General features: G+C 42.6%; 2 protein-coding genes across 3 annotated transcripts in view; both read left to right on the top strand.

Annotated features, from left to right (window-relative positions):
- Positions 1–25,260, top strand: part of suox (sulfite oxidase) — an 892,829-nt gene that overhangs the window by 236,809 nt on the left and 630,760 nt on the right. The gene's annotated exons all lie outside the window — the stretch shown is intronic.
- The window catches only part of sp1 (sp1 transcription factor), a 40,176-nt gene continuing 32,999 nt past the window's right edge, over positions 18,084–25,260 (top strand). The window contains exons 1-2 of one of the 2 annotated variants that reach the window (XM_079844915.1): positions 18,084–18,184; positions 18,773–18,844. In XM_079844915.1, coding sequence (XP_079701041.1) covers positions 18,782–18,844 — 63 coding nt within the window. In that variant the 5' untranslated portion in view covers positions 18,084–18,184; positions 18,773–18,781. Of the gene's footprint in view, positions 18,185–18,764; positions 18,845–25,260 lie in introns of both variants that reach the window. The other variant, XM_079844914.1, reaches the window with a different exon arrangement.

Genomic DNA, 25,260 nt, shown 5'->3' with positions numbered 1-25,260 from the left:
ACCCCGAGAATAGCATATCTAATTACAGAACTAGACTGACAAAAGCCATACATTTAAAAGGATTATGGGAAGTGGCCCTGGTTGAGTTTCACTACCCTAAAACCTGGTACACTTTAAACGAGGAAGACGCTGGTTTTACTTTTGAATGCGAGGAATGTTTGAAAGAGGATGAGTGTAAACCGCGGGGGGATGTTTCTGTGAAGCTGCTTTGAAACAATGTGTATTGTGAAAAGCGCTATACAAATAAATTTGAATTGAATTGAATTGAATGTTAATATCCAAACTTTCCGGAAAGCCCTAAAAATATCTACGGACCATAATAATATAAAATACGGTTATTTTGAGGATATTTCAGCAATACTTAAGGAAATAAACGCAACTCTTCCATCACAGGTACATCTAGGTTACGATCATATAAAAAATAAGGTGTTTCTGAAAACATCTCAGAAAGCATCTCTAACATTTCACGGAAAGCTAGCCGTCATTCTAGGATTAAAACCCGGTGTTTCTATAGAAAATGCAAACACTTCGGATGAACACCAGGGTGTGAGGAGCATCATATATGCACCATTCCAGGCAGATATAAGTGGAGGGTTTTATACATTATTTGTATACATAGATATAATAGAATATCAATCAGTGGGGAACGCATATGTCCCCTTATTAGAGGCGGTACATATTGAACCGAACACTAGCAAATCAGTCAGCGTAAGATACGACAAATCTCATTACGTGCGTCTTAATAAAAACTATATATCAGATATTGAAATTGAGATTAAAGACGATCAAAATAAAGACGTGCGATTCACCTACGGAAAAGTTGTGACAAAGCTACACTTTAGACCGGTGAGAAAACATTTGTTTTAAAACAATGGCTTATCTCACACCGTACCAAGAAGACCCTCACCGCTACATATCATATTACCAAGCACAAAGTGGTGGGTCCATCCAAGGTTTTAGCGGAACGGGGGTCATGTATGGTTCTGGTTTCGGATCAGGAATCGGCGGTTTGTTCCGTGGATTATACCGTATGGCAGTTCCATTTCTAAGGAGGGGTTTTAGTATAGCAAAACCCCACATAAAAGCTGCAGCAAAAAACATAGTAAGCGATGTGGTTACGAGCGCGCTATCAAGGTCATATAATAATAATCGTGGCACGACGTGACAGGGACACCAAAAACAAGACAGGAACAAGACAACACAAGACAGATACACAGACGAAACACAAGACAGGAACAAGACAACACAAGACAGATACACAGACGAAACACAAGACAGGAACAAGACAACACAAGACAGATACACAGACCAAACACAAGACAGGAAAATCAAAACACAGAGACAAAGAGGGGAGGGAGGGAGGGGAGCCAAGTCAGAGCCAGCAGGACAGTCCAGAAAGTCTTCAGCATAGACCAGGGAGGGACGGGAGGGTTGAGCCAGGGAGGCTCAGGCGGGTCTGGAGTCCCGGCAGAAGGCCAGGGCGGAGCAGGAGGGACGCACCAGGGTGACTCCAGCCAATCAGGGCCCCCGGCAGATGACCAGGGCGGTGCCGGAGGGACAGTCCAGGCGGGCTCCAGCGCATCTGGAGTCCTGGCAGAGGACCAGGGCAGGACCGGAGGGACAGGGCAGGGTGGGTCCGGCAGATCTGGAGTCCTGGCAGAGGACCAGGGCGGGACCGGAGGGATGGACCAGGGTGGCTTCAGCCGATCAGGAACCCCGGAAGACAACCAGGGCGGAACCGGAGGGACAGACCAGGCAGGCTCCAGCGGGTCAGGAGTCCTGGCTGAAGGCCAAGGTGGTGCCAGACGGACGGGCCAGGCGGGCTCTGGCGGGTCTGGATGGTTGACTGGGACCCTCCCAGGATTCAGGACAGGAGCCGGAGGCAGGACAGGACACAGGACGGGAGACAGAGTCATTACCAGACATTGATCAGGGGCCGGAGACCTCACCGGCCTCGGGTCAGGGGCTGTGGCTGGCAGGGCAAAGCGAATGGGTGGCGCGGGCAGCGCAAGACGCCTGGGTGGCTCGGGCAGGGCAAGACGCCTGGGTGGCTCGGGCAGGGCAAGACGCCTGGGTGGCTCGGGCAGGGCAAGACGCCTGAGTGGCGCGGGCAGGGCAAGACGCCTGGGTGGCGCGGGCAGGGCAAGACGCCTGGGTGGCGCGGGCAGGGCAAGACGCCTGGGTGGCTCCTCTGGGCCGGCAGCAAGCTCTGGGATGGCCTCTGGGCCATGTAGGATGTAGAAAGCCTTCTTCCTCCTCCTCCTCCTTCACCGAGAATGAGGCAGTGGTCGGGTGCTTACCGCCTCCAGGGGTGCTGCAGCCTCTTCGGCCGTCTCTGGAGGAGCTGCAGCCTCTACGGGCGCCTCTGGGGGTGCTGCAGCTTCTACGGCCGTCTCTGGGGGTGCTGCAGCTTCTACGGCCGCCTCTTGGGGTGCTGCAGCTTCTACGGCCGCCTCTGGGGGTGCTGCAGCTTCTACGGCCGCCTCTGGGGGTGCTGCAGCTTCTACGGCCGCCTCTGGGGGTGCTGCAGTGCTGATGGCCGCCTATGGGGGTGCTGCAGTGCTGATGGCCGCCTCTGGGGGTGCTGCAGCCTCTTCGGCCACCTCTGGGGGAGCTGCAGCAGTCACACCCGACCAGGGCAAACCTTCAGGGTGTGTTTCCCCGACTGGATAGGAGACTGATGAGGCGGGCCGGTTCTTCCTCCTCCCTCTCCCCGAAGGGGTCATCGGAGGACTGGGGACATGACCATTTGTGAGGAAAAGTGGGGAAGGACCAAGAGGTGGAAGGCCACCCTCTTCTCCACGGTGGTACACATACCCCACAAAATGCCAGAAAGACAATGTCCCCAGCATTGCCATCTCCCAGGCTTTGACAGGCTCATTAAGGCTGCTGTTAAAAATGTCCTTGAGCACTGCATCACCGATGTTGAGCCCCTCCGCTAAAAATAACCATGCCAACAAAGCAGCCTTTGCGGAATACATTGGGCTTTTCCCAGAGGGTCGGGAGGCCATCCGTATTAAGGCAGAAAAGATGAATTCCACAGGCTCCCAGCAGAAGTCTTCCAGTGCCCCGCAGTCCTCCTTACCTTCTGTCTCCTCTGTCCACTCCCTTTTGATTGGCACAACACGCCACCCACAGAGCCTTGACAAAGCAGTCAAAAAAATGTTGACGTCACCAGTAGCCCAACCAGGTAAGAAGTCTTTAGAAATATGTTGTTTTTCCTTTATACCCTTGTGTGGTGTTCATATTTTTGTTATTCAGCCAGTGTTCGTGGGTCTGGTGGACCCGCTGCATTTTTGGGTTTTTAATTCAACACAATCAAAAATGTTATGTTAAAATACTCAACAGATGTTTACTTTATCCCAATTACAAGCAATATAAACAGCATATATGGTTAATATTTTCTCTTTACCTTTGTTAGATCACATTTAAGAATTGCAACCTTGTGTGGGAATGGCAGGGGTAGAAACAAAACTCACTCTTGCACTCTCTCACACTTACACACAATCTCTCTCTCTCACACGCACGCACGCACACACACACACACACACACACACACACACACACACACACACACACACACACACACACACACACACACACACACACACTCACTCGGATATGTGGTGTATGGTTACTCTCCATAGGCATAATGGTTTTTCTAATGTACAAACTGTATAATCTATCCCCTATACTAACCCTACCCCTAAACCTACCAATCACAGAAAACTTTTGGCATTTTTTGAATTTCAAAAAACACCATTTAGTATGTTTTAGTATGAGGACACAGATGTCGTCATAAACCATGTTTGCGTTGTAATACCCATGTCATTATACACATTTGTGTCCTCATAAACCATATACATGAACATACACACACTAACAGCAGGCCCTGACAGGAGGAGGACAGAGTAAAGGTACACAGGACCTACAATTTCCACATTTTTATTAGCCCCGGGTCCAGTGGACCCGAACATCCTGTGTGTAATATAAATGTGTAGGTTAAATGTATAGTGTGGTTATTGAAAATGTTCTGATATATATTCCTCACAGAAAATGAGCCAAGGCCAATGAGTCTCAGTTTGAAAAAATAATTAATCGTATAATTTTTCTTTTGATAAAAATTGAAAACGGGTCCAACAGACCCGAACACCATACAAGGGTTAATCTGTGTTTATTAGTATTGAGTAAAGTGCAGCAAAATTTGAATAGTTTTATTAAGCAAATTTTGATTTTAATGTTTTCCAAAATTAGTCACTTATGCTCAGTAAGCTTGCATTTATTTGGTTTGAAAATACAGTGAAAACAGTACTATTGTGAAATTTAAAATAACCGGTTTCAATTACAGTTTTTCTCCATTGGTTTGGCTCACAGTTTGTCTTACAGTTCAGCACAACACTATAGCTCACTTGCAAAAGCTAATATCTCTCCCCCTCTCTACCCCCTTCCCCTCTCTATCCCTTCCCTTTTCTACCCCTCTCTAACCCCTTCCCCTCTCTACCCCTCTCTAACCCCTTCCCCTTTCTACCCCTCTCTACCCCTTCCCCTCTCTACCCCTTCCCCTCTCTACCCCCTTCCCCTTTCTACCTAACCCTAACCCTAACTAACCCTAACCCTATCTCTTCTACCTAACCCTAAACCCTAACCCCTAACCCTATCCCCCTAACCCTCTAACCCTACCTCTTCTACCTAACCCTAACCCCTAACCCCTTCCCCTCTCTACCCCTCTCTAACCCCTTCCCCTTTCTACCCCTCTCTAACCCCTGCACTTAATAATTTGCAAAGATGTACTGAGACATTGAGACATGCACTTAGACATTTGCAATTTGATGAAATTAATGAGAAATGCTATTCTTTTGTGAACAATTGCAGAGTGGTTTGGAGGTTTGTCCATGTTGTTTTGAGAATGTTTTCTGTTTCAAGAAATTAGCCAAACCAATGGAGAAAAACTGTAAGAGGATTTTTTTCCCTCTAAATTACAGTGCTTATTAGTACACAATAAAGTGCAGGAAAAAATGTGTAGTATGTGTACTTTGTTGTATCTGTTTTCAGCTTTAACTGGAAGATTTGCCAAGAGATCTCAGCCAGCTGTGCCAGTGCCTGTAGAATCCTCTAGTGTGGCCTCATTTGCATCATCTGAGCAGGATGACCATGAACTGGTTGAACAGGCCGACTTGCTGGAATCGCAAGTGTCCCGTAAGTCCCTGAACATCTGAAAGCTTTTTTATTTAATTTTGTAAGGTTACGTATTAAATGTAAATTAGGTCACCTGATGGGGTTTTGGTTTCCTTGCCACTGTCGCCTTTGGCTTGGCTTGTCTTGCTCAGTTGGGGACACTAAATTGTTCAACTAAATATCCAAATAAAACTAATTAGTAAACTAAATTAACCATATAAACTTAATTACTTATCTAATGCCCACATTTTCACTGTATGATAATTTAAATGAGCTAGATGACATCACCATCACCATTTTCTCCAGAGCGGAGAAACCCCTCTAATTGTAAGGCCAAATAAAATGCTGTTGCATTTTCCTGTTTAACACTGTGAAGCTGCTTTGACACAATCTGCATTGTTAAAAAGCGCCATATAAATAAAGTTGACTTGACTGACTTGACTTAAATGCTTCTTCTGTTCATTTTGCAAAGGTAAACAAATTTGCCTTCACATTGCCACCTGCTGATCAGCGGTGGATATCAAAGGCTTTGTTTAAGTATTCATCCCACAACCAACCAGAAATGGACTTCACCAGAGTGGACAGTATGTGGTGGTACCCTCCACAGCCCCCTTTTGCCGTTACTGGAGTACCAGGGACCGAGCGCTACTTTGGCCACCCCTTCTGTCTATGGATGCCAAGAAAACTATGGAGAGTTAGATTAACGTGTCCACATTCAGACTGCGTAAAGGAGGAGCTCACGTCAGCAGGACTCCACCAGAAAATCCGGCAGGTAGTCGATGTTAAGACGTCCTACTTCATGGCATCCGAGTATCTGTCATGTAGGAAATGTAAGAGAAAAGTGATCAGCTGGAGCTTCGACATCATATCACAGCTTGACATCAGTCATAGGCTGTACTTTCCTTGCATTCTTACCTCAAAGCTGGCATGTGACATGGCAGTTGTCCGTCTTCTGCGTCAGAGAGGTCTGGGAAACAGCAGCAGTCAAGTCCAGAAGAAACTAGAGGAGCAGCACTCTGATATCTGGCTGGAGAAGGTTGTGCAGTTTCTGACAGAATGCCAGAGTTTCCGCAATGGGGTCACCGCCGGTCTTGTTATGCCTGTGACTTTTGAACACCCACCTGCTATGCTTCCTGTACCCAAGCACCGGTGGCTGATGCAGGTGTATGCTCAGGATGTCCTTCAAAGACTGGAGGAGATCAAAGCCAGTATAACCTCACTGTTTGGACGAGTGCTGAAAATGGATTCCACCAAGAAGGTTGCACGCAAGCTTGCTGGTCACAGTGCTGGAACAGCCACCTGGGTAACAAATGTCGGAAATGAACATGGTCAGGTCATCATGTCAGTTCTTACAGCAAGTGAAGGATTTGGATTGTCGCAGATGGTTGCTGGCATCATTAAAAGGTACAGGGATGCTGCAGTGCCTCCGCCTGTACTGCTGTATGTCGACAGAGACTGCTGTGGGGCTACTTACCTCAAAAAGATGTTTGCGGAATGGAGGGACATGGAAATCAGACTCGACATATGGCATTTCATGAGAAGGATTTCTGTGGGGTGCACAACAGATTCACATCAGCTGTATTCAAGCTTCATGGCTCAACTCAGCCGCTGTATTTTCTTCTGGGACCAGGAGGACATGGACAGGCTTATAGCAGCAAAGCGTGCAGAGTTGGAAGCACAGCTCATGCAACCATCAAATGCTGCATGTTTTGCAAGAGTGAACTGGCCCTTCACTGCAAAAGAACCACACGTGGCACAAAGGAGACTGTGGACCTCATCACCCAGCTGATCCAGTCCTTTGAAGGGGAGAGGGGACGCGACACTTTGGGTGTGCCTCTCATCAATTCAGCTCGAATGGCTGAGATATGGAAGTCTCAGTGGAAACACGTGGCCTGCATTCAAGATCCCCCTGATGTACAGCTCTATGTGCAGACAGGAACCCTGAAAAAGGGCACACTCATTAGAATCTTTCCACCTGCATCTAAACAGATTCATTCCAGGTAAAGTATCTGTCCTGTAAGTCTTTTTAAGTAAATGTATTATGGTTGTAAGTAACGTAATATTAAAGTGTTCTTTCCTTTAAATTTTAGGGACGTTGGCCAGTGATACATTTTTCCAGGCCTACCTGTTGGATGGATTAGCCCGGTGGAATGAGGACAGAGCTGATGCTGCAACCTCTCAGAGCGCGCAGAAGCACCATTCATACAGCGGCCTCCTTCGTCATGCTGCTAATGTGCTGGGAGAAGATGTCCTTGGAAAGAAGATGGTGTCGTATGTTAGTCCACATCAGTACACTGGTACGTGCATTACAGTTGTCTGTCAAAGTTAATTAAGCATTAATCTTTAATTAAAAAATAAATAAATTGTATTGTATTGTCAACTGAACAGGGCTCCTAAGCAGTTTGAAAAAGTGTGTGATTTTGGAATGGACATTTTTTTTCCCCCTCTTGCTGTGTTTTAGGTGAGCTGCTTGGAGTAGAATATCTTTACCAGCAGACTGGTGAGGTTCCCACAGGCTACAAGTCTGCAATTCAGGAATTGGAGACTGCTGATGTGTGTATTGCAGAAGATGAGGGCTATGTGGAACCTGTGGACTTTGAGGATTTGACTCTCACTGCCTTGGATGAAGAAGAACCTCCTTGTGTGTTACCCTCTACGTCATGTGCTGTCCCATCAGAGGATCCACACCTGTTTCACTCTACACCATCTACAGCATCCTCAGAGGATCCTTGTTGTTGCCCTCTACACCTTGTGCAGTCACCTCACCTTCTTTTGGTTCCTTGCCGACTCCACCTGCCACACAGTCTGCACCGGCTTTACAATGAACACACAGAAACCTGTCCAGTGAGGTGCCTTCCTGTGCAATGCCATCTGCTTTTCCTGATGTAAGAAAAATACGTTTCATACATTTAATGTACTGGGTTGTTTAAACAAATGTACAATTGAAGACTTCAAGTCCGTCTGACATTTTTCATCTAAAATGAGCATTTTGATCAGGCTCTTATGTTTATGTTCAGTTATTCTACTTTAATGGCAATGAAAATGTCATTTTTATTGCCATTAAAGTGAAATAACTGAACATAAACATAAGAGCCTGATCAAAATGCTCATTTTAGATGAAAAATGTCAGACGGACTTGGAGGCTTTTGCATTTGAAGTCTTCAATTGTTCCTGTTTATTTGTTTATTTATTTATTTTTTAATTAATTTATAAATTCCATGTACATACAGTGGGAGAAGCCTGCATTTAATTACTCAAAAATACAGTAAAAAATAAAGCGTTTATTTTAAAAGTGTAAAATCTTTTCAAGCGTAAAATTAAAAAAGAAAGAATAGCCACTCCCATCTTCTGTGTCACATGATTCACATCTTACAATTCCAAAAATTCAATTTTTTTTATTTAGGATTCGGTTGGACCTGACAACATCAAAGGTTTTGCAGCAGTCCAGAACTTAGCAGAGACATTGGTTGGACTCAGGGAACCTTGAAGTTTGTTATTGGATTGTTGTTCTACGTTGCCATAGCGACCATTTGAAATGTTTTCGGGAAAGTTGTGAATTCATACATCTCTATTGATATCTGTAACTCTGCGTGTATTAGCTTTAAAAAATGCATAATTTCCTTGTCCCAAGTCAACAGAAGTCAGCGTTAAGGGAGGAGACAGGACCCAGCAAAAAACGTAGGAAATATGATCCTGAATACTTAAAGTTGGGATTCACCTGTTCGGGGTCCGAGGCTGCACCTCTGCCGCAGTGTGTGGTCTGCAAGGAGGTGCTGGCAAATGATAGCATGAGACCATGCAAACTTCGACGTCACATTGAAACCAAACACACAAATTTAGTGAACAAGCCCGTTGAGTTTTTTGAGAGGAAGCGTAACGATTTGCAGTCACAAAAAACAATAATACAGTCGTTTGGCACTGTTAACATCAAGGCGACAGAAGCATCGTATCGTGTCGCGCTACGTATAGCGAAGGCAGGCAAACCACACAACATCGGCGAAACATTGCTACTCCCTGCAGCTAGAGATATGTGTTCAGTAATGCTGGGAGAAGCAGCTGCTGCTAAACTTGAAGTGATCCCTATGTCTGACAATACCATCCAGCGACGAATATCAGACATGGCATGTGATGTCAAAGAGCAGGTCCTGGACTGTGTTCGTGAAAGCCCCTTTCACGCCATTCAGCTGGATGAGTCCACTGACGTCGCACACTGTGCTCAACTGATGGTGTACGTTCGCTTTATTAAAGACCTCAGTGTGCAGGAAGATTTTTTTTTTTTGCGTTCCTCTACCCGCCCGCACAACAGCTGACGATCTTTTCAAGGCCTTGAATAACTTCTAATTGCCTTGACTGGGGCCGGTGTTGTGGGATATGCACTGATGGGGCAAGAGCAATGACTGGCCGTCACAGCGGTCTCGTAAAACAGGTGCAGGCAGTTGCCCCTGCGGCTGTCTGGAAGCACTGCATTATCCATCGTCAGGCTTTAGCAACAAAAAGGATGCCCCAAGAATTGCGCGCAGTTCTTGATGAGGCTGTCAAAATTGTGAACTTAATTAAATCGCGTGCCTTAAACGCCCGTCTGTTCTCAATTCTCTGCAATGAGATGGGCGCTAACTTTCAGCAGCTGCTCCTGCACTCCGAGGTCAGGTGGCTCTCTCGGGGCAAAGTCCTCACCAGGCTGTGCGATTTGCGCGAAGAAGTCCTCCTCTTCCTCACCGAGATTAACTCCCCACTGGCAAAACATTTGGCAGACATGAACTGGCTTGCTATGTTGGCCTATCTCTCCGACATCTTTGATAGGATCAACTCCCTCAACACCTCGCTCCAGGGCAAAGAGTGCCACGTCTTTTCGGCACACGACCAAGTGTCTGGGTTCAGGAAAAAACTGGACTTGTGGTGTGCTCGTGTTGAACGAGGTTCTGTGGAAATGTTCCCAACCCTGGAGGATGTTGCGGAGAAGACAGGGCTGCCTCTTAATTCTGTCCAACCGGTCATCACTGCGCATTTGAATGGGTTGCGTGAACAGTTTGGCGAGTATTTTGGAGAGGACGCAATGGGAAATCAGTGGGTGAGAAATCCGTTCGCTTTCCCCGCCACACCCAGTGATGGACTGAGCCTGCAGGAGGAGGAGGCCCTGGTCGATCTCAGCTCGAATGTGGACTTGAAGCAGAGACTGGCAGAAATGCCGATCACGCGTTTCTGGTTGTCTGTGGAGAGCGAGTTCCCTCAGATCTCCACTAAGGCTATGCAAGTCCTAATCCCCTTCACCTCCACTTACTTGTGTGAGTGTGGGTTTTCCGCACTGACCATGATTAAAAATAAATACAGATCAAGGCTGCAGGTGGAGGACGACTTGCGTTTATTTCTCTCTGCAGTGCAGCCCCGCATCGAACACCTCTGCGCGTCAAAAGCGGGTCCTCATTGTTCCCACTGATATGGGCGGTTATTCAAAGTTCAAAATTAAAATTCAAATGACGTGAATGACACGTGCAAATTACGTGAATGACACGTGCAAATGACGTGAATGGTGCATTTTGTTTATTGTTTAAATCTGAATGTATGATTTCAAATAATTTTAGCCACATACAAATCTTGTATGTGGCTGAAAAAAAAATAGTAATGCAAATCTTTTTGATCTGATAACATGCCTTCAATGCAGTTGACTGTTATGTGTTATGCGCTCCGTGAACAAAAACGTTGTCGTTCATTGATCAGAGAGCTGTCCATTGTGCTGATTTTGTTCGAGACGATGTGCATTAAAATGTGCGCTTAAAGAGATAGTTCACTTTAAAATGAAAATTCTGTCATCATATACTCACCCTCAATTTGTTTCAAGCCTGTATGAATTTCTTTCTTCTGCTAAACACAAAGCAAGATATTTTGAAGAATGTCAGTAACCAAACAGTTAACTGGTTCCATTGACCTCCATAGTATATATTTTTTTTCTTACTATGAAAGTCAATGGGACCAGTCAAGTGCGCAAAAAAGCCCTAAATAACGACTTACATAGTGATGACAATTTCAAAACAAGGCATCATGAAGCTTCGAAGCGTTATGAATCAGCGAGTCGATTCAGCAGTTTGAATCGCCAAATTTCAGCAGTTCTCATTCAGTCGGTCAACTCGGTACAACACATGACTATGGGATATCGAGCTCTAGCGCCATCTGCTGAAGACACCTTTATTCACGCCTGAAAGGCCAATGACGCATGACGACGTGCATATAGCATATAAATGCAGTCGTATGCGTCATTTCCCTTGTTCTTCAGCTCTTCACCGTGCTGCTTGAACACCATCACGCCATTTTTGCAGTACTGAGACTGCTGGGGCTCATGGCCTGGATAGCAGTAGTACTGCTGGATTCTCCTCTTTGTGTATGCAGTTCCGGCGCTGGGCGTTCGGTAACTTGCTATTTGCCATGTGACATTTAAGCATGGTTCAGTAGCGCTGTTGGGCGTTCAGACCATGGTCCCCTGGGAGTCCTAGATCTGTTAACAGAAGGAATTCCCCTGGGCAGGGTTACGGCATGTTCATTAGTGTTGACAAACGTCACAACATGGACGAGAAACTCTGTAAGAGGAGAGTGGTTGACAGAGTTTCACATACATTTATGTGGAATAGTTCTCCTGGTGCTGAAACACTTGACCCAGCAGGGCAAGCGTTATTCAGAATGGAAAATATGACAATGGTCATATATATGTAGGCAAGGAGGTACTCCCTCTCTGCTGCAATTGGCATGGATGCTCTTGATACAAGGCAGACCTGCGGTGGCTTATGCACTCTTGAATAGTGGTGCAGAAATGTGGATCTTTTCTACTCCATTGGCCACATCAGTGGAAAGGTGCTTTTGGCGCATGTGCACTAGTGCATTTTGGTTTTCGAGTGCTTTGGTTTTCAAGTGCTCTCTCTCTCCTCTCCACCTATAGTTGGTGTGTGGTGAGCGCGCTGGTGCCATTGTACTGTGGCTGCCCTTGCATCATCCAAGTGGATGCTGAACACTGCTGGTGGTTGAGGAGAGACCCCTGACATGAGTGTAAAGCGCTTTGAGTGTACAGTAGTACATAGGAAACGTGCTATATGATTCATGTCACTCGCACATGTGCTGTTGTATGTGCACCGTCTGCGGTCCCAAAAATTGGGCTGCACACGGACAGTGTGCGCGGCCATCTGAGGACTCTCCTGATGGTGATAATTACGTCACACGGATAGTTCACGGACTGTCGGGGAACTCTCGCGTTCCACTCCATCTGTTGAGAGTGTGAGCTGGTCAAGGTATACTCCTTTGGCCAGGAAGGCCGGGTATGGTTAATTTCCCGCATCCAGATGCGTCACACACGCAGTCGAATGAGCGCGGATGACCGAGTTCAATACATGTGCAGTATAATTGTTGTGACTCTTCTATCGCTTCTGTTTTTCTTGCACATGCACTGTTGTATGCGCACCTTCCATGCATTCTCAAAAAATTGGGCTGCATGCTGACGGGATACTTTGGACTTAAGTGCAGATGGGTTCGGAATGCGTGCTTCTGAGTGAACTTTGTCCGCAAGTGGTCAAGTCACTCATTAGCTGTGGCATGTGCACCAAAGGCCCTCCTGTTGACGAGAATTTACGTCACACTAATGGTGCGCAGAACGCAGACATCCAAAGTATACCTGGAGCTTTAAGGTCAGCGTTTTTAGGCTTGTTACAAACTGTAATGGTGCCGTCATGACCTGATGGTTGATCTAGAGGCTAGGTGTGAACCTCCTTTTAAGCCTTTAGAATCCTTGAATATAAGGATGATTCCTTGTCATGGATACTGGCACCAGTAAAGCATGTTGGTTATCTTCATGCGCTATTGGTGCATCCCCTTTGCAGTTCGCACCCAAGCTGCACTTGGTGGTGTTGCATCCAAATGCGGCGTATATGCCTAAAGTCAGGTTGGGAGTATGCTCTCGTTCGAGCTGTCTGCCCTGTGAAATCTCTAGGTGTTTCTCAATGTCAAGGATCCTTCCTCTGTAGGACTAGTCCTTCCAAGTCACTTCCTTCAGAGGCTAGGCGAGGCTCCTCTTTAGCATTCGGAGAACAAGTAAATGGAACAGGCTTGCAAGTGCGCGTCAGCCTCATTACGTCAGTGAAAAGGTCCGTTAGCCATCAATAACGTAATTTGTATAATATCAATACGGTTGTAATTTGTACTGGCATTTAAAAGTTAAACTTTACTTATATTTACTACGGTTATAACAAATGTTTGGTAACGTAAATACTTACACTTGAAAGCATATTGCCCCGTTAACGCTCCGACTCCGCCAACTTCCGATATTTTGTATATTTTGAACAAGATAGCAAAGCTGCGCACATAGGATTGTGGGTGATTTGAGAACGCTAAGTGCGCGAAGTCTACTCGTAAGCATCCTTTCCTGTATATGGCATATTTTTCGAACGAAGGACTCAGACCTTGGTTGAAATTCCGAGGATCCTCGACATTGGAACAGCCCTTCGACGGACGTCGATGACGTAGCATCCTCGGAATTCTGGCTTCCAAGGATCCTTCCTTGACATTGAGAAACGCCTTCTGACTCAGAGAAAAACAGGATACTTGCTTTGTGCTTTGCGCCATTTGCGATTCGTACGCAGGTGCATTGGGCAGTTGCAGGCTATGCACTCGCCTGACCAGCCTTTTGTCATGTTTTCCAACTCAGCCAGTGGGAAGCCGCTTTCTGAGCGATGTCTTTCACATTGGATTGTACAAGGCTATTTCTATAGCATGGAAGGAGTTGGTTCTGCCTGGTGAAGTGTGTGAGCACGCTACAAGGGCATGGAGATGTCAGGGGCTTGGTTTAATATTCTCGTGGGATGCCAGCTGGGCATCACTGTGCACGTTTGTCCGGTGTACCCGCTAGTTGCCACTACGGCAACAGTAACTCAGGCTGTGCAACCACAGGGGTTTTTATAGGGGCCATGCATCTTTCCCTCAGAAAAGGGTTATGTGGCAGTGCTGGTCTACTACGTTTAGTTCAGCGACTTGGCGGGGCGTGAATATATGTCCCATAGTCATGTGTTGTACCGAGTTGACCGACTGAATGGGAACGTTGAGTTATGCATATAACTACTGTTCCCAGAAGGAGGGAAACGAGGTACAACACCTCTGGGCCCCGCACAGTCGGGGCTCGATGAAGAGCTGGACTGAACAAGGGAAATGACGCATACGATTGCATTTATATGCTGTGGGCGAGGGACCCCGCCCACGTCGTCATGCGTCATTGGCCTTTCAGGCGTGAATAAAGGTGTCTTCAGCAGATGGCGCTAGAGCGCGATATCCCATAGTCATGTGTTGTACCTCGTTTCCCTCCTTCTGGGAACAGTAGTTATATGCATAACTCAACGTTTGGTGGTTTGACACGCGATCCGAATCATGAATCGGCTCGCTGAATTATAACGCTTCGAAGCTTCATGATGCCTTGTTTTGAAATCGTCATCACTATGTAAGTCGCTATTTAGGGTTTTTTTGCGCACAAAAACTATTATCGCCGATTCATAAAGTTATTTTAGAACCACTGTATTGAGATGGACTTTGTAACGACGTCTTTAGTACCTTTTAAGGGTCTTGAGAGTGAACCTTGCCCAGGGCCGTTTGAAGAAATTTGGGGGCCCCAAGCAAAATGGACATAGAGACAGTGCAAATACTGTTGTTGCATATACTGTCCATAAAATTTGAAAACATTTGCAAAAAACACCACTGTATCATTAAAAAAAAATTTGTAAACCTTTAACCATTTTTAAAACATCTATAAACATTACATAGATAGACAGACCAGATATTCCTAACACTTTGGGAATACTTAAGGGTTACTAGTTGGTTTGTAAACTGTCTATACACATTATCTAGATGGTTATTATAAAGTTGCAACAGATGACTATAATACCTTGATAAATAGTTAATAAACAGTACCAGTAAAACATGTGGGTTGTCCTGATACTGTACTTCAAAATGTAACAGTGTAAAAATTGCCACAGAATAAAGTAATTGTTCAAGATCCATTGGTAACTTATAAAAATAATGTCATATTTGCAAACTGTCACTACCGTATATATCCCGACACTAGCACACTAAGATAAGCTATGAAAAAAAATAATGTTCCTCTGCCTCTTTCTGGTTAAATAATTTTTATAATAATTGTTAATATAGCATGCTATATTAACTATTCCAGGTTATTTATGCATAGCATAAATACTAGTTAGTATAGCATGCTATGCCACTTTCATAAAAACATATTACAAAGCTATAGCAATCTCATGTAATTTCGTCTGTTCGAAAAAAAAAAGTTGCTCTAACTGTTCGTTACAAGCAGCATTTGCCGTCAGGCAGGTAACGATAGCTAACATAAACATATTTTTGCTAGCCTACCTGCTGCAAACTTACACCATTTTTGTACAAGACAAGTAGAGCTATTTTATCCAGTGTAATTTATCACATACCGCTATCTTGTTTTTTTTCTTATCCTCCTCTTCCTTTCTCTATTTTCTTTTCTGGCTTCCTGAAGCATAAAATTCCGCTTCAAATCCGAGGATGTTTTGTATTTTGCCGCAGCAGAGATCGCGTGGTTGGCTGGCTGCTGTCAGCGACTACTGAGAGGGGGCTTTTTAAGGGGGATCCCGATAACAGTGTCATTGCACTTTACTGCATTGACTATCAATGGGGCGCTCACACAGTTTGTCGTTTCATTTTATTCTTAACCTGTCGCTGTCTTGGGGCCCCAAGCAATTGCTTGGTTTGCCTGCCTTGTCGCGACGGGCCTGACCTTGCCATTGTGCCAATGGAGGCCTTTCAGAGCCATCAGATTTCAACTAAAATATCTTCATTTCTGTTCCGAAGATGAACAAAGGTCTTACGGGTGTCGAACGACATGAGGGTAAGTAATTAATGACAGAATTTTCATTTTTGGGTGAACTAACCCTTTAAAAAAAAAATTTAATAAATGTGGTTGAAATGGGGTATAGCTCAGTGGTAGAGCATTTGACTGCAGATCAAGAGGTCCCCTTTTCAAAACTGGGTGCCCCCCTTGGTGGACTTAATCTGTTCTTTGGTGCGGTTACACTACTTTCAGACAAGCAAAACACTTCTCATTTGTGTTACATTCAACAGTTGTATTCAGGATTTTTTTTTTTTAATAAAGGTTTTGTATAGGTGGTATAGCTCAGTGATAGAGCACTTGACTGCAGATCAAGACGTCCCTGGTTCAAATCCGGATGCCCCCTTTGGCGTGACCTAATCTGTTCTTTCGTATGGTCATACTAGTTTCCAACAAGCCAAACATTTCTCATTTGTGTTACATTCTACAGTTATATTCAGGGATTTTTTTTTAAAACAAAGATGTTGGAAAGGGGGTATAGCACAGTGGTAGAGCATTTGACTGGAGATCAAGAGGTCCCCATTTCAAATCTGCGTGTCCCCCTTGGTGTGACTTAATCTGTTCTTAAGTGCGGTTACACTACTTTCAGACAAGCCAAACACTTCTCATGTGTGTTACATTCTAGTCGTATTCAGAAATGAAAAAAAATTATAATTAAATAATGGTGTTGGACAGACGGTATAGCTCAGTGATAGAGCATTTGACTGTACATCAAGAGGTCCCCAGTTCAAATCTGGGTGCCCCCTTTGGTGTGACGTAATCTGTCCTTTTGTATGGTTATTCTAGTTTCCAAGAATCCAAACACTTCGTAGTTGTATTCTGATTTTTTTTTTTTTATAACGTTTTTTTGACAGAGGCTATAGCTCAGTGGTAGAGCATTCAAATGTAGATCAAGACGTATCAGGTTCAAATACCCCTTCTCATAAAACTTTGTAAAATAATAAAAAATTTAATAAAAAAAAAAAAAACAGTAATATCTTTAAACACAACTGTAGAATATAACACAACTTAGAAGTGTTTGACCAGTATGAAAGAACAGATTAATGTCATGCCAAATGGGGCATTTTGTTGTGTTACATTCTACAGTTGTATTCATATAAGTTACTTTTGTAATTTTTTTAAATAAAATGTTTTAAGAGGTATTGAATAGTCATTGTAGGGGTATAGCTCAGTGGTAGGTAGGACGCAGACAAAGAGGTCCTAGTTCAAATCTGGTTGATCATGACTGAATCCTTGTATGCTGTTGGGTAGCCTACTGTGATATGATCTATATCTGCTGTATGAAATGTCCAAGCATAACAACATAGACTTATCATGTCTATGACATATGTGTATATGATAAATATAAACGATAATAATTGTTATTATTATTAATTAATTAATTTATATTATTACTTTCTCTCTTTCATAATTTATGAATATGGTATTCTTTGTTCTCTGCTCTATTAAACTGTTTTGTTGAAATTTTCAAAAACATAAATAATCATACTATTTACATTTTTTTAATTGTATCTTGGAGTTATTGCTTATTTTGATGTTTATCAGCTACATTTATTATTGTTATTGAACTGTGACAAAAAATAATAATAATCTTTCATCGGCTTTAGGTTATTTTGGAATATCTAAAGATTAAAAAAAAGTATTGTGCTGCGTCACAATTCGCCTACTTTCCGTCCTAAATAGCATTCGAAATTAGAATTATGTTAGCTGCCTCTAACTCATTTGACAAAAACCTTACACCAGTAGATATTCCATTTGTTCTCTGCATCTTTTGATTTAAATAGCTTTCATAGTTTCATAGACATTTTGACTCTCAAATAAAAGCAAACCAAAAATAAAATAGCTGACTAACTTACTGTGGTACCTTATAGCAGTGGCTCATACATACTTGCACAGAAGCTGGACGATATGAAAGTATCGCTAAACGTCAAAATGACAACGGTTAAAGCAAGGAATCCTATTGGCTGAGGAGAAAGCGATTCGTTTCTTGATTGGCCCATCGCCCCGCTGCTTGACTGACTCCGTCCTTTCTGTTCATCAAGTTTGGTTGAGTTGTTTGAGAGTTCATGTCAGACTTAAAGAAGCGTGAAAAACTCGCGCCTTCACACATTATGAGCGGTGAGTTCACTTTATATTATCTGAGTGTGTTCATCAGCTTTAATCATCAGTAAGGACAACTGTACTTAATGGATTTTAATGCGATATTTATGTTGTCAAACACCGACATCGATTCGCCCAACACATTAAATCATGTTGTTCGTATATTTACTGCTTAAGTGATCGTAAACAGCAACGGTCGTCTCATAGTAGCTAACAGGAGCCATTTGAATGAGTTCGTCGTGAATTTGGTTGATTTTATTTTTTCTAGAGTGAGTGGCCGTAATCTTGAGCTTGTTCGCTAAGTTGTGGAAGTTGAGTTGATCATTACAGCGACCTACATTGAGTTAACGTTATATAACACGAGCGACGATAAACAACGCGTATACGATCACGAAAGTGAGGGTATGGATGTTAGTGATTATGATGACGACGATGAAGATTATGATTAAGCGAATGAGTATTAAAGTTGTTTTAGTAAAGTAATATGGCCTCTGAACGCGTGTCAATACTCATCTGATGATACGTGAACACACTAGATTAAGACACATGCTGCTTTGATGAGTTTGCACTGAGTTTATGTATGTTGACTGTGTGTCAGATCAACAGCAGAATCAAATGGCCGCGCTGGTGGAGAACGACACGAGCTTCATTCAGAAGAGAAACTCCAGCACGCCTCAAGTGAGTGCTCAAGTTGGTTCTCGTTTATTTCACAGCATTACAACTTTTCACTTTAGAGTTTGACGAGATCACTGTAATAAATGTGTCTGCCCTGTATATTATGCAGTTGTGAGTTTGGAAATGAAGGCAGGTCTGATTGTGAAGTAAGTGCTCGAGTCATAGTGACTGTCTGCCACTTCCTGCTGTGAGCAGGTTCACGGTGGATTGTGGGAGGGAAATGGGTGGATCAGGAAGGAGAGTCTACTTTTAAAACTGTCACTGAAAATAAAAGGAGGTGAGACCTGGGCTGTGTTTCTCAAAAGCGCAAGCCAAGTTGATCTGCAGGCAAATGTGACCCAAATCCCTTTTTTTTTTAAATAAATTTTTGGCTCAAGTTACTCATGTTTTTCTCATCACATTGTGAGCAGCACAAACCGATTTGATTCGATTTGTGCCACTTCCATATGTGGTACTAAATTCGATACAGGTCAGATGTTTTGCAAAGCGACCTCAGTCTGAACAGTCTTATCGGAATTCATGCAACTTTTGTCACATTCGTCAAAATTCTGCACTCATGGTTATCAAGACAGTTGCGAAAGGTTGTCAGTAAAGGACAGTGATGTGTCATAGCTCAATTGACAGATCTATATACAAGCAAAACATAAGGGCTCATATCATATATTTAAAAACAATATTTTTCCGCTTCCTCATCTTAGTTTTTTTTATATTGCTGCATATATTTTTTAATATTGCGCATAAATTTGATGGCTTCTGTGGCAGATTACACAATAAATAAACGCGTAATGACATACTTTAAAGGGATAGTTCACACAAAAATTTAAATTACCCCATGATTTACTCACCCTAAAGCCATCCTAGGTGTATATGACATTCTTCTTTTAGACGAATACAATCAAGAGTTATATTCAAAAATGTCCTGGCTAATCCAAGCTTTATAATGGCAGTGAATGGCAGCCCACAATTTGAAGCCCCAAAAAGTGCATTTATCCATTATAAAAGTAATCCATATGGCTTCAGGGGGTTAATAAAGGTAACCAAGATATTTATTTGTAAAAAAAAAAAAAAAAATGTTTAATGACATTGCTACAAATGAATTGAGTTGTTAATCTTTTTACACAAAAAATATATTTTTTGCAATACTACATATTCTTGCACTAGCTATATCACACATCCATCTTTGTAAATAACATTTTGAATTGTTTTCCTTGAATCATGTTTATTTTATTGCAGAAGGCAATGATAACATCAGCATACAAAAAATAAACAATACAATAAAATACTTTAAAAAGATGCAAATTAAATAAACTGCTTTAAAATTTCCAGGTAAAGTAGGTAGCCTATGCCTTAAAACAGCATTCAAGTAAGAAATGGAAAACTGCTAAGGCTAGTAATGCAGATATTTACATTCACCTAAAACAAAACCACATGTTTATGTGAAACTTAAATAAATGCAATAAGGAGGATAAAGATTCCGTTTAGTACACGCGCTGTGACCGCTGACTTCTGTGCACGCGCTTTAGGTGTGTGCGCTCATAACACCATTTTAAACTGGCAAGGCCAGACTACACGGGAATTCGCGAACAGAAAAATCAAGTAAGCCCAGAGCAGTTTGTGTTCAGATTGCATGTTGTTAGCGAACCGTACCATATGATGAGATCGAACCGTACCCAGACCACCTCCCGAGATGGTCTCGGTTCGGTTCGCTTTAAAGGGGTCTGAGATCGTTTGGAGTGTTCACATATGGGCCATAATCACGCAAACCGCCCTCAGTCCCCCTGAAAAGGACCAAGTGTGAAAACACCTTTAGCATAACTTAGTATAGATCATTGAATCTGATTAGACCGTTAGCATCTCGCTCAAAAATGACCAAAGAGTTTCGATATTTTTCCTATTTAAAACTTGACTCTTCTGTAGTTCCATCGTGTACTAAGACTGACGGAAAATGAAAAGTTGCAATTTTCTTGGCCGATATGGCTAGGAACTATACTCTCATTCCTGTGTAATAATCAAGGAACTTTGCTGCTGTACCATGGGTGCAGCGGCGCAGTGATATTAGGCAGCGCCTAACATTTCACACTATCATTTTCACCGATGCATGACCGAGTGTTAACCACATTTTCTACTGATTGAGAGGAAATACTGCAGTAGATTGACAAGAATGCCCTATTTTACTGTCATGACGGGTAAATATTGTAGAAAATTCCACTCTAGAGTTAATACAGGTTTGCAAAGCCCCACAAAATGATGCTGTGCGGAGACAACAGCCAATAAAACACAGACTACACACTCATTAAAGACACATGAATATTAAAATATATGACCACAGAGAGAAAAAAAACTTGAGGGCACCTTAAGCATTTAAAAAATCTTATCTTGTTGTTATAAAAATCCTATATAACAACAAACTGCCAAAACGAGGGAGAATCGTGGATATTTGCAATACATTTAAGAGCTCTCTCTGAACAAATGACACACATCAGTTTGACACAGAAAGAATAAAGCAGTTACTTTTTGGCCCATTCTTCTTTGAATTGTCAGTTTATTTATTAACTCTCATCATGCGCTCGTTTTCATTCACTCCTTCAAATAAAGTGATAATGTAGGGAATAGTGAATGAGGGTATAGGGGGCAATCTCGGATTCAGCCATAGGCTATAATGCGATCTCAGCTGTGCTGACTGCTCTCACTAGTACAGTGCAACAGTGAAATGCGCTGCGCCGAGTTCCGAACGTTGTTTAAGCGTCATATACGGGTATTGCGGTATCATCAAAATTCATATCATAACAAAAATAAATACCAGTATTCTGTATGAACCTGTATACCGCCCAGCTCTACTGTTACCTCTGAAACAGGGGTGCTCTGAAAACACCCCCATTAGCAAATAGTGCTTTCCACATGATGAAATGAACGTGGCAAAACTGACAGTACAGATCCACTTTTGCGGCACGACTGAAGCGTGGTGTTGTGACGCTTCCCTTCATGTGTATGTTGATGGGCGTTCCTCAAGTTTACCGCTATGGGTCTGCGTTTGAGCCAGCGGGGAATAAAAAACAAAGGACCAGCGAGAGACTTCCCTCAGTCACCATGTGCTCTACTTCTATTGGATAGTTGCGTCACGTTCAACGGATTCATTTGCATAAAGATGCGCTTCGGCAAGCTTTTTTGATGCGCAGCATTTGTTCAAATGCAGCGCCGCCTTCCCGCAATGCTTTACGGTCGCGTTAAAGTTGCTTGACGTCACAGATAGGAAAAAGTGGAGTGCGGCCTGCACCCTGAAGAAATGAGCGCAGCAAAACTGATGAAATGAACGCGGCAAAACTAATGAAATGAGCGCTGCAAAAATCAGAATTTTGGTCGAGCCAGAACGTATCGACTAATAATCGACTAATCGACTGGGAGATTACAGCCCTAGTCACTAATACAACTCATTGTGTGCTTTAGAGAACATATTGACGTTTTATGTTCCCTTCAATTTATTCCTTAATTTTTTTTAAATTGGTCTTAAAATGTCTTAAATTTACCTTCAGAAACCCTGCTCAAGCCATCCTAGGTGTATATGACATTCTTTCAGATGAATACAAACAGAGTTATACCCCCCGGAGCCATGTTGATTACTTTTATAATGGATGTATGCACTTTTATGGGTTTTAAATTTTGGCCTGCAATTCACTGCCATTATAAGGCTTGGATTAGCCAGGAAATTTTTTAATATAACTCCGATTGTATTCGTCTGAATGTCACATACACCTATTTACTTACCCTCATATACATGGCTTGAGGGTGAGTAAATCATGGGGTAATTTTCATTTTTGGGTGAACTATCCCTTTAATCATTACATTTTAAAAGGTTAAAACTGACATTTTCTGCCTCTAGGTATGCTCCACCCACAAAGTACTTCATTGCTGTTTGCAAACACCCAAATGGTCTATATAGATGCCCAAACGTGCAGGGTCTGTGCCAGTTGCGTTTAGTTGGTGTTTACAGTCAGCATTTAAAATCATATAGTGTGTTCAGTTCAGTCTTAGAATATTTCAGCCAGTCGTTAAGTGTCCTTGGCTTTAGACAAAACAGACTGTTTAAGTGCATATTCGTCAAAGCGGTAATTTTATACATTTGTGTGTATTTGACCATTTTAAACTGCAATTTGGTTCATGCAAGCTGTTTGAGAGGCGGCTTATGTGTGTATTTTGAGTGTGCATGAGCGTTCCGTCTCTCATGAGTGTTGAGTGGTTTAAACACTGGCAAGATTCAAAAAGCAATGCAAATTACTTGAGCCAGACCGATTATTAGGGAGTAAAAAAAGTTATTTATATATATATATATATATATATATATATATATATATATATATAGTAGGGGTGTAACGGTTCGTGTATTCGTACCGAACGGTTCACGGGGTGAGTTCCAAATGGAATCAGTATTCCCTATTTGATCATCCCTATGTGAGCAGGACACACGTGTACCGTATGTAGCAGTTTGGAATGCACTTGGCAAAGGGAGCGGCGTAAATTCCTCATTATCTTCAGCTGGGATGTTCCGGTGACAACGCAGCACAGTGTCCGTCAGCAGATCAGGGTTGCCAGATATTCACAACAAAACCCGTCCAATCGCTACTCAAAACTAGCCCAAAACAAGCCCAGTCTCATTTCAGTGGGGTTTTTTTTGGTAAAAATCTCTTATGGGGGGTAAAATATATGTCTTTTTGGCAGGGTTTCCTGCTGAAATACGCATTCCCGGTGCTAAATATCACACAATTGGGGTCGCTTCAACCTGCGGACATGTATGAACTTGGCAACACTGCAGCAGATGTCGCAGTTTTATCTGCATCATTTTCTTTTTTTTAGCCTAACTGTTGCAAATAAAAATAAACATTTTTTATTTTAAAATGTTTATAAAAATATGCTTTGTAATACTGTATATAAAAAGTAATATAGCCTAACTCTTAAAAATATGAATTGTATATTTATTTATGCTGGCGCTGCATTGTCACGGGAACATCCCAGCTGAAGATAATGAGGAAATTACGCCGCTCCCTTTGCCAAGTGCATTCCAAACTGCTACATACGGCACACGCGTGTCCTGCTCACATAGGGATGATCAAATAGGGAATACTGATTCCCGTGTCCTGCTCACATAGGGATGATCAAATAGGGAATACTGATTCCATTTGGAACTCACCCGTGAACCGTTCGGTACGAATACGCGAACCGTTACACCCCTAATATATAGTCTGATAACTATATATCGGCCAATATTCTTTGTGTATATTATAGTACAGTACAAGTAAAGAGTTTGGACACACTTTCCCATTGGTATATAGAATGTATATAGAATAAATAAAAAAATAAATAAATAAATAAAAAATAAAAATATATATATATATATATATATCATTTGCCTCCATCCCAATATACTGAACAACGCGACATACATTCACATCACACGTTAGTGGTAGAGTTATACTCACAGAACACATAACGTTATTGTTATTCACAATCACAAAAGTTCATTATTTGCATGCGTTTTAAAGCCTTGCTGGTTTCATTCACATGCGCTTTTCGGAGCGCCCGCACTAAACGCCTGTCAAACACGTAATTACAGGACTAAATAGTCGTCTTACTGCGCTAATACTGTCAAATACACACAAGGTTACCAAAAACACTGTCGGTTTTGTCTAAAGTGAAAGTAAAATCGCGTGTGTCTGTATATTAGATGCACGCAGGTCTTAAATTGACAACAGCGCAGCCTAGTGAACACGCGATCCTTAAAGGGAGAGTTCACATCTAAAATGATGTCATTATTTACTCACTCTAATATTGTTTCAAACCTGTATTCATTTCTCGATGACAGAATTTTCATTTTTGAATGAACTATCCTGTTAATGTTAATACAACAACAAAAGACAAAGAGAAAAATCCCTCACTGCTCTTGACTGGAAAACTAATACAGTAGCTAAGAACCAATGTATATTTTATAGTGAAGTCTATGTAGTGTTTTATTTTTACATTCATTCATTCATTCAATTTCATACTTTAAAGAGCACCTATCATGGCATTTAAAATGTTCCAAATATTGTTTTAGAAGTCCCCAACAACAGTTTTGCATGCATGCAATGACAAAAAAGACTTTAGTTTTCTTATAATATGCATTTATTTTTACCTGTTTTGACAGCGATTCTCAAATGATTCCTTTAGTGATTCACTTTTCAAAACCCCGCCTTTACGTGACGCTAATCTGCGGTGATTGGTCCGATGACCCAGTCAGTTGTGATTGGTATAGTCTGTGCAGATATTTTCGGAAACGGAACGCCCATCAAAGTCTTATAATGACAGTAATTTGTTAATATGTGTCAGGAGTTATGAATATGAAAACCGCGTCGGTACTGTTTGATTGTAATATGAGCCTCAGCTGATCT

This window comes from Gobio gobio, assembly GCF_949357685.1.
Source record: "Gobio gobio genome assembly, chromosome: 19".
Classification (NCBI taxonomy): domain Eukaryota; kingdom Metazoa; phylum Chordata; class Actinopteri; order Cypriniformes; family Gobionidae; genus Gobio; species Gobio gobio.
This window is presented reverse-complemented; position numbering and strand designations above follow the sequence as displayed.